The sequence below is a fragment of the Engystomops pustulosus genome, chromosome 1 (genome assembly GCF_040894005.1).
Source record: "Engystomops pustulosus chromosome 1, aEngPut4.maternal, whole genome shotgun sequence".
Taxonomy (NCBI): Eukaryota; Metazoa; Chordata; class Amphibia; order Anura; family Leptodactylidae; genus Engystomops; species Engystomops pustulosus.
The window spans coordinates 140,220,465-140,240,161 of record NC_092411.1 but is presented as its reverse complement, the minus strand read 5'-3'; the positions used below and the strand labels follow the sequence as shown (position 1 = coordinate 140,240,161).

General features: G+C 43.8%; 1 protein-coding gene across 1 annotated transcript; it reads left to right on the top strand.

Annotated features, from left to right (window-relative positions):
* Window positions 1-14,054: 14,054 nt before the first annotated feature.
* Window positions 14,055-18,030, top strand: DNAJC25 (DnaJ heat shock protein family (Hsp40) member C25). The gene is made up of 4 exons (XM_072154732.1): window positions 14,055-14,515; window positions 15,838-15,990; window positions 16,542-17,012; window positions 17,810-18,030. Exons 1-4 carry the CDS (start codon window positions 14,126-14,128, stop codon window positions 17,930-17,932), a joined length of 1,137 nt encoding a protein of 378 aa, XP_072010833.1. The 5' UTR covers window positions 14,055-14,125; the 3' UTR covers window positions 17,933-18,030.
* Window positions 18,031-19,697: the final 1,667 nt, after the last annotated feature.

The window sequence follows — 19,697 nt, the reverse complement described above, 5'->3', positions numbered from 1 at the left end:
TATTATAGTAGTTACATTCCTGTACATAGGGAGCAGTATTATAGCAATTATATTCTTGTACATAGGTGGCAGTATTATAGTAGTTATATTCTTGTACATAGGGGGCAGTATTATAGTAGTTATATTCTTGTACATAGGGGGCAGTATTATAGTAGTAATATTCTTGTACATAGGGGCAGTATTATAGTAGTTATATTCTTGTACATAGGGGCAGTATTATAGTAGTTATATTCTTGTACGTAGGGGGCAGTATTATAGTAGTTATATTCCTGTACATAGGAGGCAGTATTATAGTAGTTATATTCTTGTACATAGGAGCAGTATTATAGTAGTTATATTCCTGTACATAGGGGGCAGTATTACAGTAGTTATATTCCTGTACATAGGGGGCAGTATTATAGTAGTTATATTCTTGTACATAGGGGGCAGTATTATAGTAGTTATATTCTTGTACATAGGGGGCAGTATTATAGTAGTTATATTCTTGTACATAGGGGGCAGTATTATAGTAGTTATATTCTTGTACATAGGGGGCAGCATTATAGTAGTTATATTCTTGTACATAGGGGGCAGCATTATAGTAGTTATATTCTTGTACATAGGGGCAGTATTATAGTAGCTATATTCCTGTACATAGGGGGCAGTATTATAGTAGGTATATTCTTGTATATAGGAGGCAGTATTATAGTAGTTATATTCCTGTACATAGGGGGCAGTTTTATAGTAGTTATATTCTTGTACATAGGGGGCAGTATTATAGTAGTTATATTCCTGTACATAGGGGGCAGTTTTATAGTAGTTATATTCTTGTACATAGGGGGCAGTATTATAGTAGTTATATTCTTGTACATAGGGGGCAGTATTATAGTAGTTATATTCTTGTACATAGGGGGCAGTATTATAGTAGTTATATTCTTGTACATAGGGGGCAGTATTATAGTAGTTATATTCTTGTACATAGGGGGCAGCATTATAGTAGTTATATTCTTGTACATAGGGGCAGTATTATAGTAGCTATATTCCTGTACATAGGGGGCAGTATTATAGTAGGTATATTCTTGTATATAGGAGGCAGTATTATAGTAGTTATATTCCTGTACATAGGGGGCAGTTTTATAGTAGTTATATTCTTGTACATAGGGGGCAGTATTATAGTAGTTATATTCTAGAAGTGTTATTCCTTTACAAGGAGGCAGTATGAGTCTCATTCTCTGTGGTGTACATGTTGATTTAGACCATCTATAAACAGTTTTTATGGAGTTTAGTAACTTCACCCACAGCACAAGGTCACGAACACTTGTTTTGACCCCACCCACAGAATGTGGCCACTTTTACAGTTTTTTCCAGGGCCACTTTCAATTCCCAGTCCGCCCCTGCTTGTATGTAACCCGGGGACTGCCTGTACAGTGCAGTACAGGGTTAATAAATACAGTATTACCTCAATAACAAAACAGGGTTAATACATACTGTGATGTCATGGTCAGTGGGCTCCAGTGCAAATTTAGGATTAGGGTCCAGGACACATAAGCCCTCACAGTCACACCTGGAGTTTTTTGAATGTGTTCACAAAACCAATGCAAACGCCTGGGGGAAGGACTCAGCCTGATCACATATACATTTCCATTGAAGCGCTTGCGAACAGTAACCAGCACCAGGTATTTTGGATTGTTTAAATGTGTGACCGCACCGCTGTCCCCAACCTACACATTATACATGACACACCTACTCACATATATGATTTATTCTCATACATACTGTATACACACATGTATCATATATACAATAAACCAGAGAGCCATGAATGCTGTATATTTTTAAATGTAATTCAGTGAGAGCCATACAATTGCCCTCATTTATTAATACCCCTGCACCAGTTTTCTGTCTGTCTTTGCATGTCCTTTTTAGTGCAAACTGCTTGCACATGTATTTATGAAGTGTCTGCAACACTTGCACTCTACCCAAGGCGACACAAAATTCTGCCCTGAAAGTAGCGTTATTGTGCACAGTCGGACCATGCACCACATTAATCATGCAGTGCACAACAGAATTATGTTGCATGCCCCATGTTAAAGGTAAGACAAAAAAGTTGGCGCAGTGCAGGGAGTGCTATATTCATGAAGAACATGCGCCATAATTCCTGAAAATTACGCATTACGCACACTTTACAGACAAGCTGCACCTAGTGCAGTTTGCACTGTTTTGTTCAATGTGGGCCAGTGTGTTTAAAACTAAATACAAGTAAATTTATGCAAGTACAAGTAATGAAATGTTCAGCCGTGCCCCCTCACCAATGAAATGTCAAGCCCTTCCCCCTCACCAATGAAATGTCCACGCCCCCTCACTAATCAAATATCCAGCCGCGCCCCCTCACCAATGAAATGTCCAGCCGTGCCCCCTCACCAATGAAATGTCCAGCTGTACCCCCACACTAATGAAATGTCCAGCTGTGCCCCCGCACTAATCAAATATCCAGCCGTGCTCCCTGATAAAAATAAACTTAGTTCTCACCCTCCAGCACTCACTCCTGGCATCCTCTTCTGCTGAGTGTGGTAGTGTGTGCGTGGCTGTAATGCGTAGACAAGGCTATATACTAAGTTTATTTTTTTATATACGCGTGTATAAGTGCTGAAATTGTACTGAAAAACTCGGCTTATACCCAAGTATATATTTGTCTGCGAGACAGAAGTAGCCATCAAAAAAGAAACATCTGGCTCACAAGCCATAGGTACTCGACCCTTGCTATACACAAACCATTTTTTGCAAACACTCAAATATAGGTGTACATACTGTGGGGTATTGCTCAGGTATAAGCTAGGTAGCGGTCGCAGACAGAGGGAAAGAGACAGTTCTCAGTTCAGTTCAGTGTTTATTCACACCACAAAACAAATGGAACAAAAATCCAGCATTGTCTTCATGCTTGTTTAAAACATAAACATACAGACCAGGCTTGGCCTTCTCACCCAGTAGCAGGGTCTTCACAAATAGTCCAAATTGTTGGTGTATGTTCACACCTTGCAGAAGCTGCTGCATAGCACTTAGTCCATTTAAAGTCCAAAACAGCCAACCTGTCCTCCATAGACAGGACACGTGTTTGCTCTTGGAACAAGCTTCTCCCTCTGAGACTAGAGCTCACTCCACCCTCTTGTGCACACTTCCAGCTCAGCTTTGTTAGCTGGAACACCCTGAAAACCCGGTTTGGACCGGTGCTTGAAGTTTGGTCCGGTGCTTGATTTCAGCTTGCTGCATTACTCTGAGCAACACAAGCTGAGAGGATAATACCTCCCATCCAGCAACAAACCCCTGACTGTGTCACATACCCCCTCCCTTTGTTCAACCTTGAGGGGATGAACACTCGCCAGACAGTGCACCCGGGACAGGGCATCTGCATTCCCCTGTAGCCGGCCTGCTCTGTGTTCCACTGTGAATTTGAAGTTCTGTAGAGACAAGAACCATCTGGTGACCCGAGCATTCCTCTCCTTGGCCTGGCTCATCCACTTGAGAGGTGAATGGTCAGTCACCAGTCGGAACTTCCTCCCCAACAGATAATAGCGGAGAGACTCGAGTGCCCACTTGATGGCTAGGCACTCCCTCTCCACTATACTGTACCTGGTTTCGGCTGGGGTGAGCTTGCGACTCAGGAACCCAACAGGATGCTCTTCCCCATTAATTTCCTGAGATAGTACAGCACCGAGGCCCACTTCAGAGGCATCGGTCTGTACTACAAACTCCCTCTTGAAGTCGGGTGTCACCAGAACTGGTGACCCGCACAAGGCCGACTTCAAAGCGGAAAAAGCCTTCTCCGCTTGGTCATTCCAGCGAACCATCACTGTCTTACGTCCCTTCAGGAGCCCTGTCAATGGAGCCGCTACAGTAGCAAAATGGGGAATAAATCTCATATAATACCCCACCATCCCCAGGAATGACTTTATTTGCCTGGTGGTGACAGGCCGTGGCCAACTCCGTATTGCCTCTACCTTATTCATCTGGGGTTTGATGACTCCACGCCCAATGATATAGCCTAAGTACCGTGCCTCCTCTAGCCCTATGGCACATTTCTTTGGGTTAGCAGTTAGCCCGGCCCTACGGAGGGAGTCTACTACAGCCTGCACTTTTGCCAGATGACTCTCCCAGTCAGCACTGAAAATGACAATATCATCGAGGTACGCTGACGCGTAACGCCGATGTGGACGAAGCACAATGTCCATTAAACGCTGGAACGTGGCCGGGGCGCCATGCAGGCCAAAGGGTAACACTTTATACTGAAACAGTCCCTCAGGTGTGATAAAGGCAGTTTTCTCCTTGGCAGCCTCCGTCAAGGGCACTTGCCAGTACCCTTTAGTGAGGTCCAAGGTAGAAAAATACCTGGCCTGTCCTAAGCGCTCAATTAGCTCGTCCACCCGGGGCATGGGATAAGCATCAAATTTGGACACTTCGTTCAGTTTACGAAAATCGTTACAGAAACGTAGCGTCCCATCTGGTTTGGGTATCAAAACTATTGGGCTTGCCCACTCACTTCTTGACTCTTCAATTACGTCCAGCCGCAGCATCAACTGTACTTCCTCCGTGATGGCTTGTCGCCGAGCTTCGGGCACCCGGTACGGCTTTAGCCGGACTTTTGCCTGGGGCTCCGTGACAATGTCATGTTGGATTACGGAAGTACGTCCAGGGAGGTCAGAGAACACGTCCGTGTTCCGACTAATGAACTCCTTGGCCTCTTGAGCCTGTTTAGGGGAAAGGCTGTCAGCAATGCGCACTGTGGCAGCCGCTTCCCCGGGAACAGTTGGAGGTACTGGTTTCCCTTCCCCTAAACATACCGGCTGCGGGGTGCTCCCAACGCAGGTCTCCCTATCTCTCCAAGGCTTTAGCAAATTGACATGGTAGACCTGCTCTGGCTTCCGCCGCCCTGGCTGATGTACCTTGTAATTTACATTGCTTACTTTTTCCAGAATTTCGTAAGGGCCTTGCCACCTTGCGAGGAACTTACTGTCTACCGTTGGTACTAAAACCAAGACTCTGTCTCCTGGGTTAAAGCTCCGTACCTTAGCTACTCTATTGTAGACCTGACTCTGGGCTCGCTGAGCCGCCTCCATATGTTCCCTGACAAGGGGCAACACTGTCTCCATCCGCTCCTGCATCTTAGTGACATATTCAATGACACTCTTATGCGGAGTGGGCTGTTGCTCCCATGCCTCTTTGGCCACGTCCAGCAAACCTCGGGGATGTCTGCCATATAGTAATTCAAAGGGCGAGAACCCAGTAGAGGCCTGGGGCACCTCTCGCACTGCGAACATAAGATAGGGCAGAAGCAGATCCCAGTCCCTTCCATCCTTGGACACTGCTCTTTTCAGCATATTTTTCAAAGTTTGATTAAATCTCTCCACCAGGCCGTCTGTTTGGGGGTGGTAAACTGAAGTCCTTAACTGTTTAATCCCCAGCAACTTGCAGAGTTCCTTCATGACCTTCGACATGAAGGGAGTCCCCTGGTCTGTCAGAATCTCCTTAGGTATCCCAACCCTTGAAAACATCTCCATTAACTCCTTAGCTATAAGTTTGGCAGAGGTATGACGCAGTGGCACTGCTTCTGGATACCGGGTTGCGTAGTCAAGGACAACTAAAATATGTTGGTGACCCCTAGCAGATTTAGGTACTGGACCCACAAGGTCCATGGCAATTCTCTCAAAAGGTATCTCGATAATTGGGAGGGGTACTAGGGGACTGCGGAAGTGCGGCTGGGGGCTAGTTATTTGACAGGTCGGACAGGACTTACAAAACTCTTCCACCTCTTTGAACACACTGGGCCAGTAAAACCGCTGCAGTATACGGTCCTGGGTTTTCTGCGGCCCAAGGTGTCCACCTAAAACATGTTGGTGAGCAAGATCCAGTACCATCCTACGATATGCCTGAGGCACTATTAATTGTTCAACATTCTCACCCCGTAGTTGGGTGACCCGATACAGTAAATTATGGTGAACCACAAAACGAGGAAAAACTGCCTCAGCTCCTGGTTGTTGTGGCTCACCTTCAACCATTAACACATTCCCCCAGGCTCGGGACAGAGTCTGGTCCCGGAGTTGCGCCGTACCAAAATTGTCACCAGAGACGTTTAAGTCTGACAATTCAGGGCCTGGCGGCAAGTCCACTACTTCCCCAACCATTACATTCATTGGTAGTGTCTCCCCATCATCCACCGAAGTGGCGGTCACCCCTACCGCTGGCCCTTCCGCCTCGGGTTCCCAAGGTTCTGGTTCTAGGTCTGGAACATGACCTTCAGCTATTGCTCTCCCTGACCCCTGGGGACTGACATGCAGTAACGATGGCCATAGTGCAGAGAATAATGGAAAGTCTCTTCCTATAATTAGGTCATAGGGCAGATTTGATGCTACTGCCACCTCGTGGACTTTCCTCCCAGCAGGTGTTTTTATGACCACCAGTGCGGTTGGATAATCTTTTAAGTCTCCATGAATACACAATACTCGAACCTTGCGACTAGTGAACTGAGAGGGTAGCGCCAGGGTATCCCGTACTATGGTCACTAGGCTCCCTGAGTCAAGTAGTGCATTAGCCCTGCACCCATCAACGGACACTGGGCACATGGGAGGTGCCCTATCTGCATCCAGGACGTCAGCGGTACATACAGGCCGTGCATAGAAGGAAGTACGGCGAGCGTACCCACAGTCCATAGGTTCGGAGGTCAAGGGGCAATTTGCAGCCACATGTCCCAGGACATGACAGCGCCAACAGCGGAGTGTGGGGACCTCACGAATCTTTGTGGAACGTTGTTTGGACATCGTTGGGGAGCTACTCCCAGCAGAAGGTCGGGGCTTTTCCTCAGTCACTGCAAGTGGGGGTGAGGGACGGGGTGGCTTACGTGTAGGGGTACAGTCCCGCACAAAGTCCTGGGTGGCTATGTAACGTTCCACCAGACCAACCAGCTGGTCTAAATTACCTGGGTCACCTTGACCTACCCAGCGCTGAATGGCAACCGGCAGAGTGCGCACAAAACGGTCTAGCACCACCCTCTCCACTATTTGGGCTGGGGTTAAAGTCTCAGGCTGAAGCCACCTTTTTACCAGGTGCAGTAGGTCATAAGCTTGAGACCTGGCAGCTCGGGATTCCACAAACCCCCACTGATATACACGTTGGGCCCGCACATAAACATTGACCCCCATGCGTGCCAGGATCTCACCTTTCAACTTCTTGTAGTCCAGGGCATCCTCCTGAGTGAGGTCAAAATATGCCTTTAACGCATCGCCAGTCAGGAACGGGGCCACCACTTCAGCCCACTGGTCAGGCTGCAGCCCCTCACGCTCTGCCGTTCTCTCGAACACCGCCAGGAAGGCCTCTACGTCATCCTCCGCTGTCAGCTTTCTCAGCGCAGTTCGGACTCTCTCTCTGGCCGCAGGCTGTAGCTGGGTCACCACTGTTGGAGTCTCACGCAGCACCTTTATTTGTTGTAGCAGTAGGTCGTTAGTCTGTTGCTGGGCCTGCATAGCCTCAGAGTGTGCCATCTGCTGTTGAACATTAGCTTGCACAAGTTGTTTAATCAGCTCCTCCATCTTGTCCGGTGATGCTAGCTGAAACTTTGCAGGTTTAATCCACGACATGCAACGGTGCCCAGGAAAAAAAAAAAGAACTCCGGTTTTGCACCACCCTCACTGCGTTTTGCCCGCTCCAAGCCACCAATTGTGGGGTATTGCTCAGGTATAAGCTAGGTAGCGGTCGCAGACAGAGGGAAAGAGACAGTTCTCAGTTCAGTTCAGTGTTTATTCACACCACAAAACAAATGGAACAAAAATCCAGCATTGTCTTCATGCTTGTTTAAAACATAAACATACAGACCAGGCTTGGCCTTCTCACCCAGTAGCAGGGTCTTCACAAATAGTCCAAATTGTTGGTGTATGTTCACACCTTGCAGAAGCTGCTGCATAGCACTTAGTCCATTTAAAGTCCAAAACAGCCAACCTGTCCTCCATAGACAGGACACGTGTTTGCTCTTGGAACAAGCTTCTCCCTCTGAGACTAGAGCTCACTCCACCCTCTTGTGCACACTTCCAGCTCAGCTTTGTTAGCTGGAACACCCTGAAAACCCGGTTTGGACCGGTGCTTGAAGTTTGGTCCGGTGCTTGATTTCAGCTTGCTGCATTACTCTGAGCAACACAAGCTGAGAGGATAATACCTCCCATCCAGCAACAAACCCCTGACTGTGTCACAATACATATAATTATATCCACCCAAAATATGCTAACCACATATCTATTATATACCACACAAAAAAGTAGATACCTGAAATTAGCATACTGCATGCATAAATATATACCAGCAATAAATATAGGGGTATGGGCACGTAACCTTTTTAATCCTAGTTTCACATATCCATAGAAAACACGATAAAAAGAAAGACAGCAACACTCCAAATGATGATGGATTGAAGACTAGGTTTATTCGACCAGCATAACAGCAATGTTTCCAAAACATGTCTTTATCAAGCATATAACAACAGCGAGAAGTACACAGCAGGACCTGTCACCCTAAAAAAAAATGCTCTTAGTGTTACCCCAGTAATAGCTTTATCTGAACCTTCCAATAAAGCTAGCAAACACTGCACTGCCATAGCCTCAGAACGCCGGACTAAGATTACAGTGATCTGGCGTATTCATGAGGGGGTGTTGCAAGGAGGCGGTGACTGCCGCATGAAGCCTGGCAGTCACCGACGGCCTATGTTGTTTGAGGGGCAGTCCGGGGATGAAGCAGAGGAAAGGGCAGCGCCTCGGACTGCCCCCGAATGAATACGCCGGCCTACTATAAGCTTGGTAAAGTGTTCTGAGGCTACGGCTGTGCAGTGTTTGCTAGCTTTATTGGTAGGTTATCAGGCTGAGCTGTATAATGTGAGATAAGAGGGAAATAGGCATGGCTGATGCAGTGAGCTGTATCAGACTGAGCTATCTGATGTGAGATGGGAGGGGACGTAGCTAAGCTTACTGGATGCTGGATCATGTACAGAGGCTCATACATGAGGAAAGAGAGGGAGCTGCCATCTGCATCTTACTTATATGTTCATAGCCCTACATGCAAATTTTTAAAACACCATTATTGGTAAATTAGTTTGAGCTGCTTTATAAATATGCAGTAACAAAATGTTTTCAAAGGTATACCCGGACTTTATATTTCTAGGTTGTGGTAGGTTGAGCCCATAAGATCTATCTGGTGGGCCCTACGAAACAAAGTTAAAGACTGCCACTTACTGTACAAATGCTTATTGCAGGATGAAAACGCACACATTTGAACCTGGCTTAACTATTCTGTTCAGTCTTTGCATATGTCTCAGGACTTGCTCATGTTTTTTTTTACATGAAAAACTTTATTATTATTTATTCTGGGTGCAATAACAATTTGCTACATTCAACAATAGTTATAGCAACAATTTTAGTAAAAACAGGATATAATTTTCTTACAAGGAGATCACATGAATGGATTCATCATCCTTGAATGATAGTACTCTAGGCTCTATTTATAGAGATCAAAGAAAGTCTGTTTTATGTTCCAAAACTGAAACATCATTGTGTAGTTTTGGAAATTCTCTTCTTATATGAGAAGTGTTGTCAAGTACAAAGAGGCAACCCGTTAAGTGTAGTGGATTGTTCAAAGAGGGAATTATATTAACCAGCACTTTTAAATGGGATGCAGAATTTATGCCTGCGGTACCTTTACAGTCATTCCACAAGCGTTAGAAGACACCCGGATATGATCTGGTTTCTGATTCTTTTAATGCCATGATTTTGGTACTGCATGGGCTGGAGGTCAAACTCAGCATTGAAGTTAAATCAACAAATACACAGCAGAAAGCCGCCAAGACTGTGGATTATTTCCGCAATGAAAATTATAAACCCCCATATACCATACTGCGACTGTTACACAATGCATATATTCTGCACAGAATTTCCACACATGAAATCAGTGTGTAGTATTATACGTGTTTGGACACCCTTAGTATTGTGCTTTCCTCGTCTTTCATTTACAAAGTGTTGTCATATTACACAATGCTGTACATTTTGTGGCAGAAGAGTGGAAATATATATCAAATAAATATCAACATATTAATATAAATATAATAATAAGAAAATATGGGAAATAATGGAACTGCCCATATATGATTATTTCATTCAAACTGGTGCTCTTCAGGGTAGATTGGCAATCACAATGCCCGAAATAATGGCCAACCCCAGGGCCATTATCCATTGCAATCTCTTTGTGGAGTAGCCGAAGCTGAGGCTACACGGCACGACTACTCCGCGCCCCGTTCCACCTACCAATTCAGTGCACAGCTCCTGTTAGTTGCGCATACTTGTCTGCAAAGCCGGGTTCTGCGCATGAGCAGAGAGCAGGCTGCCGGCATGCAAAGAACCAGGCTTTGCAGATGAGTGTGCGCAGTTACCAGAAACTGTGCGCTGAAGATGCATTGGTGGGCGGAACGCAAGAGGCTACTGGGGCGTGGAGTAGCCGCGCCGTGTAGCCTCAGCTTTGGCTACTCCACACCCAAGTAGCCTCTTTAGAAAATTTGCATATTAGGGGAATTAAAATGTATAAATAATAGGTAGATTTCCTTTAAGAATAGATTGTAGAGGAGAGTGAAAGACCGATTAGTAGGGAGTTACAGTAGTCTAGTCAAGAGTGAAACAAAGCAACAATTAGCATTTTAGCTAATAAAACAATTAAAGGTATATACAAAGTACATTGCCATAGCTGTAGGACCTGACATTTTACACAATGTAGAGCTTTTACCAATTTAGGGCTTTCGATTGTAAGAAATGGACGCATTCTGGAGATGTTTCTAAGATGCATGCGGCAAGACCGAGCAAAAGATTGAATATGCAGTGCAAAGGAGAGGTCGGAGTTCAGCACAACCCCAAAACAGCGGGCCTGCTACCTTGGTGCTAAAGTGATCCACAGACCAAGATGGAGAGGTTATGGTTGGGTCAGTTAGTAGATGGTGGAATGATTAAAAGTTCAGTCTTAGACTTAGATGGTTTATCCGATGGGGGCAGTATAGGGGGAAAAGCAAAGAGGACCTAGGACTGAGCCCTGAGGAATCCTGACATTGATAAAGATGAGAAGAGAAAGATCCAGATAAGGAGACACTGTGAAGCATCCTGAGGAGGATCTGGTGGTCCACAGTATCAAAAGCTGCTGAGAGATCCAGAAGAATGAGGATAGCATAGTCACCTTTGGATTTAGCAGTGAGGAAATCATTGTAGACTTTAGTAAGAGCAGCCCTTTACACTTGAGGCAGGTGCTTTGTTAAGTCTTCTTGCTTTTCCTCCTAGCTTGTGATGAGGGAACCAGTGAAAATCTGGGTTTCAAGTTCAAACGAACCTGAATTGGAAAAATCTGTTCAGGTTCTGGTACCTGTTAAAATGCTGTCGGTTGGTTTTAAAGGAAACACGTCATGAAAAAAGGTCATTTTTATATCACAAGTTCTCTAATATTGTGCATCTGAATAATACTAATTGTTTCATTAACATTACCTGGCTCCCTGACAGTAGTGCGTGGTGAGTCCCAGGGTAGATCAAATGAGATTTACTTGTGGCAGTGAGCTGACGGGAAGAGGGAGGGGGAAGGCAATGAGTGAGAGGAGGAGAAATTGAGTAGAAGACTGCACCCCCCTTGGGGCTCACCATGCAATGCTGACAGGGAGCTAGGTGATTTTAAAAAAAAAGTACTGGAATTATTCAGATGTATCACAAAGGCATATTTGAAATTAACATACCAGTGTCTATTTTAGCCTGTTAATATGTGAAAATGACCTTCCTATTGATTGTCCGCACACACACTGCCATGTTTTAGAGGGACGTTTACAATCAGGGTACATTTGGGGGAATCTTTATTTAAATAGTCTGTTTCCACAGGAAGAGAGGTTGTGTCTGTCATGTGCCACACTTTTAAATAGCATGTTTCCATGGTGAACTGGGATGGGGGAAGGGGTGGCGAGTGCCACTTGTCTATATAGTCTGATTCCGCAATGGTTTGGGAGAGGGATGGTGGGTACCACATATTTTAATAGACTTTTTGCAAGGCATTTGACACCGTGCCACACAAATGTTTGGTACATAAAATGAGACTGCTGGGAATAGGAGAATATCTGTGTATTTGGGTAAGCAATTGGCTTAGTTATAGAAAACAAAGGGTCGTCATTAATGGCACATTCTCAGATTGGGTTGATGTTACCAGTGGAGTGCCACAGGGGTCAGTATTGGGGCCACTTCTTTTTAATATTTTTATTCCTTTTTATTATTTTATTAATTGTATTATTTATTAATTTAATATTTTATTAAAGTTTCAATATTTGAAGATGATATTAAGCTGTTTAAAGTAATTAATACTGAGGCCGATAGTATAGCAATACAGGGGGATTTGTGGAAGATGGAGGAATAGGCTTGGGCCATGGAAACAAAAGTACAATTACTTGATAAAACTGCAGCTGAAAAAGACTTGGAGGTATTGGTGGATACTGAACTTAATTTTAGTGACCAGAGCCAGGCGGCTGCTGCTAAAGCAAATAAAATGATGGGATGTATCAAGAGAGGAATAGATTCTCATGATAAAGACATAGTTTTGCCCTTATACAAATCACTGGTCAGACCACACATGGAATATTGTGTACAGTTTTGGGCACCAGTGGAGAACTGGAAGATAGGAGAGCAACCAAGATTATTAGGGGAATGGGAGGACTAGAATACAATGACAGATTACAACATTTCGAGTTATTCAGTTTAAAAAAAAACAGCTGAGGGAAACCTCATTACAATGTACAAATACCTGAACGGGCAGCACAAGGATCTCTCCTTTCATACACATTGCGTCACGCTTTTTTGATACGTTTTTGGCGCATTTCAAAGGCTTCAGCCTTGATCACATGCTGAGGATACATTGCGTTTTAGCAAATGCAGTGGAATAGCAATGTAACCTCAGCATGTGATCAAAGCTAAAGCCTTTGGAATGCGTCAAAAAACGCATCACAAAAGGCGACGCAATGTGTCCACATGTGGGTGCGTCCACTTCTTCAGGTTTTCTGGTGTCGTTTTTGAAGCCAAAAGCAGGTGTGGATCATAAAGTGTGAAAACAAATAACTAAGAGAAGCTGCTCCTCCTCTTTTTTTACTCCACTCCTGGTTTGGACATCAAAAACTGCATCTGAAAAACTGAAAACGTTACCTCACCCTAAGGGCGCTGTCCCACGTTGCGTCTGCAAACGCAGACAAAACCGCGCCCACTGGGGCGGTCCGCTGGTCCGATCGCATTGGCGTTTCTATGGAAACGCCTGCGATCGAGTACGAGCCGCCGGTGTTTTGCGTTAAATTAATGCAAAACACCGGTGGCTCGTTCCGATTGCAGGCGTTTCCTTAGGGACCGCGGACCGCCTTGGTTGGCACGGTTTTGTCTGAGTTTGCAAACGCAACGTGGGACATCGCCCTTAGGGTGAAGACACACGTGGCGTTTTTAGGCCGTTTTTTAGTTTTCAGATCGTAAAAAACGCATGCGTTTTTGACCAGTTTGAATTAAGATAATTGGTCAAACCTGTCAAAAACGCATGCGCTTTTAAAAATCGCATGCGTTTTTTACGATCTGTAAAACGCAGACCAAAAACGGCCTAAAAACGCCACGTGTGTCTTCACCCTCAGGGCTCATTCAGAGGGAAGTTTTTAAGGTCCGTATGTGTTCTTTTTAATACATCTGCGTTTAAGTTTTTAGTGAATTTGCAGCTTTGTTTAAAAAGTCTGTAATTGAGTAATAACTCATTGGACACTGCAGGAAACGGGACCATGGCGAACTATGAAGGAAGGTTGTCTACAGCATGCTCATATGAGGAAAATACGTTCGTATGCATGAGTCATATAATTCAATTCCTGCAACTAGTAGACACTAGACTCGGCCTCTTATGTTCTTATCTGGTCTCCCGAATTTTACTGTCATTTGACAAAAGCCGACACTCATGTACAGCCACATCCGCCATGTACGAGAGCTACTCCATGTGCTATTCTGAGCGAGTAGTAAGCCCTCATGCCCTCCTCCTGGCACACTTTGCTCCTGTCCGGCGCTGTGCCTGTTGATAAAGTTATTGCAGTCAGCGGATGATCCGGCAGCTGCTCCTCCCCGGTGTCACGTTGCAGCTGGCGGCTGCTGACATGGCGGTCCCGGGGAAGGCGGAGGGGGAAGCAGCTGCGAGCGGTGTCCCTCTCCTCCTTCCCGGGTCCTCCATGTCTCTCCGGTTTGTCTTCCTCCTCTGGAGCTTGGCCTGTCTAGCCGGGCACACGGCAGCGCTCACCGAGGGACTCTACTGCGGCCAGCAGGTGTGCTATGATGTTCTGGGGGTGAGCAGAGATGCCAGCAAGGCGGACATAGCGCGGGCGTACCGGCAGTTGGCCAGGAAGTATCACCCGGACCGGTACCGGACGCCCGAGGACCGGGAGACCGCGCACAACAACTTCCTTCTGGTGGCCACAGCATACGAGACCCTGAAGGTAGGTTCCCGGCGGGGATAACTTATTTTGCCGTAATATATTGATGGTTAAACCTCTGTGCCAGACTTGTGGTACCCATACTATTGGCTGGTACCTTAAGCAGGGATTTCACACCTTGCATCAGATGTGATAACATGTAGTTGCGAAGTTCCATGTTGATAAATTGACATGCTTTGTGCAGCGCTGCGTAATCTGTGTGCGCTATATAATTAAAGAATTATTATTGTCTACCATATGCTGCCAGTGTGTGTGTCAGATCACTGCATAGTTTGGTGTCGGGACCAGTCGTCCTGGCCAAGGCTGACTCATAGGGAGAGATGACACAGCTGGCAACTGCTTATTGGTCGGGGACTGTGAACTTTGGCTTCTGACTAAACACAAATAGAATATGTGATTGAGAGAAAGGATGGTCATCACCAGAAAGCCCAAAATGTGTGATCTGACTTTTTGTAGTCTTCTAATGGCAGAGCTGTTGTCTGCACTTTATATAAGGACAAGGAAGATATAGACATGTAGGTTAGGATCAGTTCTCTTTACCAGGAGTGGTCATACACAGAGCACATACTTATCTTTATGTTATACCTTAGCTCTGCAGAGTCTCCACCGCTGCTTTTGGCGGAACCCAGGTAAGATATATCCAGCATGTAGTTCACAGTAGGATGTCAAAACCAGAACACTAACAGAAGATTAGACCCCAAAGAGACTCCGGATTGTAGACTTCACATGTCATCACGCTGCTGCACTCAGCTTGTTTACTTGGAATATCGGGGGGAAATGTGGAACCACAAACAAATGTTCATAACGGTCCAAAAATGGCCTTGGTTAAAGATGTTGAGGAAAGGTAATCGGTATCAGAATGATTAGTCAGTTTCCTACTTGAATTGGCATCATGTACCAGGCTAAGGCTAAAAACATAGGACCATGTTCCATCCAATAATCCTGGACTGTGGAACGGCCGAATGTCACAGAACAAATGTTGTGCCAAGGACAGGACTCGCGGCATCATATTATACATGTTCCAAAACACCCAGACAACAGCTCCATTTGTATCCACCATTTCACTTCAGTGCTGCTCCACAAGGATGCAGTGACTTCCATCCAGGTCTTGAATTCATAGACCAAGCACATTACTGTGTTTTTAGCCTAATTTGAGTAGCAGGATATAGATGCCATATAGTGTGGGCATGCATGGTCTTGCAATCACCATCAATATAGAAATCACCATCAATAGAAATGCTTTGTAATTGTTCCTTCCTTTATTCTATGTTGTTGGAACCACAAGAAAATCCGTAATAACATATATACACTTTGTCTACTGCTAGGATGAAGAAACGAGGAAGGATTACGATTATATGTTGGATCACCCGGAGGAGTACTACAGGCACTACTATCATTACTACAGTAGGAGACTGGCGCCGAAGGTAGACGTGAGGATAGTCATCCTTGTTACCGTGTGCGTCATCTCCATCTTTCAGGTAATAGCTGATCTATTGATTTATGGCTTTTTAGAATCCTTTTCTACCCTGGTGAACATAAACTGTCTCAAGATGAACTCTTCACTGTTACATGTCCTTATTCTGAGTGTAGATAGGGGTTTTCTTCTTATAAAAAAAAGTATTTTTTATACCCTACTAGATCATTCTGAGTAGCAGTCACGTGCAGTATAATTCCAGTGTAATTTTGTTATGAGCTGTCAGCACAATTCCTTAATTGATACGTCCAACTACCTCCATGGTCACACCGTCCATTCGCACCCTAGCTGCTAGGTGTCTCCACTTTATCGTTGAGTTATTGTCAAGTGTTAAAGTTGGCATATGCTTGCACAACCAAACAGATGTGTTCCCCTAGCAACTGTACGGACTTTGTAGTGATTGACAAGTAATTGAAAAGCAGTCAGTCCTCATTAGCACAGGGATTGAAAAAGATCTATTTTATAACATTGGCGGTAAGGTTTGGAAATTTGAGACAACCCTTTTAACTTTTCGCACCGTTTTTAACATAATTTTTACATAATAGTTTTCTTTAGTTTTACAGCTGGAGGAGCAGCTACAATGAAGCCATAAAATACTTAGCAACAGTGCCAAAATACCGAATCCAGGCCACTGAAATTGCAAGGCAGCAAGGTCTATTGAATCGTGGAAAGGAAAAGGGGAAGAACAGGAGATCAAAAGAAGAAATTAAAGAAGAAGATGAGGAGATAATTCGGGACATCATCAAGAATAAAATAGACATTAAGGGAGGCTACCAAAAGCCCCAAATCTATGATATCCTCCTGTTCCAAATCATTATCTTCCCCTACTATTTCGTCCAATATATAAGTTGGTATGCTTGGTGGGTGTATACATTTAATATTAAAGGAGAGGAGTATGGTGAAACAGAGAAACTCTACCTCATCCGTAAATACATGAAAATGTCACAGTCTCAGTTTGACAGCTTAGAAGATGAACGGAAGAAAACATTTCTAGAGGAGGAGCTGTGGATCCGAGAAAATTATGAAGTAAGTATTCCGTCCACTTTCTTTTAGGGTTGCATTATTTTGGATGCTTCGAAGAAACCCTAGATATGTAGTGACTTCCAGGGTATCATATTCAACGACTATTCAAGGAGCACCTGCTATTTTTTCTCACATGTCCATTATATTTCCCGGGAAACATCATGTTGGAGCTTTAGGAACCCTGTGCTGAGTCGTCATTTTTAATTTTTATTTTTTTTCTATTACATATTGCTAAATTAAATTCATATCTGACGTTTGCCAGTTGGGGGAGTGTCCATACATATTGCAGCAATGTATCTGGTGAAGGTTCTAGCACAATTCTACACCAGGCAGGACCTGATGTGGAATTCATCTTGACCCTTTTAAGGAATATATCAACAATGCACCAGCTTTTCATAAATCTCATCACTTATGCTATGCTTTTGGCCTAATGCTGGATGTTAAGGAGATTATGAATAATATAAATTCCTATAATGTCTGTGAATTTGTAGGCTGCTTTTATACATCCTATTATATGGTACATTTTCAAATTTTTGTCACTGATGTAACCTGTGTGTGATCCGATTTCTTCAGAACTTTGTCATTCAGACATAATACAAATTGGGGCAGGATAGCATATGGGCCTTTTGTTCATATCATGACTGAAATCTTCAGATGGTTAGAGGGGAAATCTAATAGTTACCCTGTTTAGAAAATCCTTCTAATTAAAGGAATTCTAAGATTTGAGTATAGGAGAAAATTGCATCTGTATCCACATATAGAGAGCCTTATAAGGTTAATACATATTGTCATTTCCACAGTTGTATAAAAAAGAGCAAGAAGAAGAAATGAAGAAAAAAATGGCTTCCGACCCACGATGGAAGAGATATAGAAGATGGATGAAAAATGAAGGCCCAGGAAGACTGACGTTTGTAGATGACTGACAATGACGCCTTGCTTGGGTCTCAAGATCTTATTTTCATAAAATAAAATATAGGAGGTTTTGTGATTTCGCCACTAAATCTCTGATACACACATTTGACTTATAGCTTGTCTTTTTTTCTCTGGTACTCTTGAGAAAGTAGGAGGCAGAAGTTAATTATAAATAATCTGCTTATTCTGTTTATCAGGAAAAGAAATGTATTTAGGATGATTAGTTTCATCAGTTTGGGGAGCAGGGGCACAGAACAGGAACATCGCAAGCTATTGCTTGTGTCTCTCTACAATTGTGGCTACAGTAGTGATACTGCTGTCATGGCTGCTAACGAGACCTTTTAATGGGTTTGCCTTCCAAATGTTTACATTTGTAGAACTTCCATATATACCTAGAACCAGCCTATTATTTATCCTGGTGTTTTATCTTGAAGTTTTTGGCCAAGGGAAGGACCAAATCTTGATCACTTTTTAACATTGTATTCAAATAAAAAACTACTTTGATGAATATTTAGTTAATGTGCCTATGCCTTACTTGCATATTCTGATTTTTATTTTTTTTTTTAAATATATGTATATTCCATTAAAACCCTCTCTTCTCCAATCTGTCATCCATCTAAATCCTAACTACTGAATTCCTTTGCAGTTAGGGTGTAAATCTACAGTTGTAACTTTAATAGAAGATTGTACTGCATATGGATCTGTCATCCAGGAGGTGACAAATGATTTAGTCTATGTCTTCTGCAGTCTATTGAACTGAAATTACCTGCGCTATATAAATAAATCATAGTGCACAAAAATGTATCCTTTTAATGTCAGTGCTATTCAATGTAAAATGGACGACTCATATTCTGTTATTAGGCTACTTTGTAGATTGGTAAAAGCAGACATTTTTGGTATTATGATAAATGTGAGGGCATTATAGTGTGCTATAAAGCACGTGATGCTCCAGAGGACGCATTAGCATGTGGCGTTTGTGTTTCGAAATATAAATCACAGGCTTCTACTACATGATCACCTAATGAAGTAAGATTGTATTCAGTAAGCGCAATGCAAACACCATCTTCAATAGCTGATTGCAGGAGAATTGTGTACGTCTTGTTTGTGGCCTCATCGATTCCATTCAGTTGACTTGTTGTTGGCATGGCCATGAATGGTAGGGCTGTGGGATACATGGCTGCAGCTTGTAGTGTTTGGGTTGGCATTGTTGGTTCAGTTTGGGTTGGAGACGGCATGGCTGCAGCTTGTAGGGTTGTTGCAGGCATGGAGGGGGACTGTAGGGTTGGTGCTTGCACAGATGTGCCCTGAATGTTTGGGACTGACCGTCTCGCATGCATAATTTCATGCATTAATGCTGCCAATTACAGCCTGCATGTTGCTGGTTTACAAATCACAGTCTGGTCTGTGTTGGAGCAAATCCAACTTCTTCAACATATACTATTCACAAAAAGGCTATTATGGCTACATTGATTTTAGATGAAACTTATGTTAAAAAGTCCAGGCAGCAGTGATTATATGATGAAAGTAAGGAATTTAAAAGGAACCTGGCACCAGATTTTCACTATTAATATTAATAACAAGTTCCCATAGCACCATACTAACTTGTGCCCACATTGTTTTTAGCAAAAAAATGCATGGTTCCTATCCACAGAAAATTGAGGAAGTCACAAGGGCATGTGCTATCATGCAAAACAGTGTTTCTATAACCTCCAGTTTGCTTTCCCCCCCCCAGATAGGGGGGACTTACCAGCAGATATGAGGTGAGAGAAGCACTGC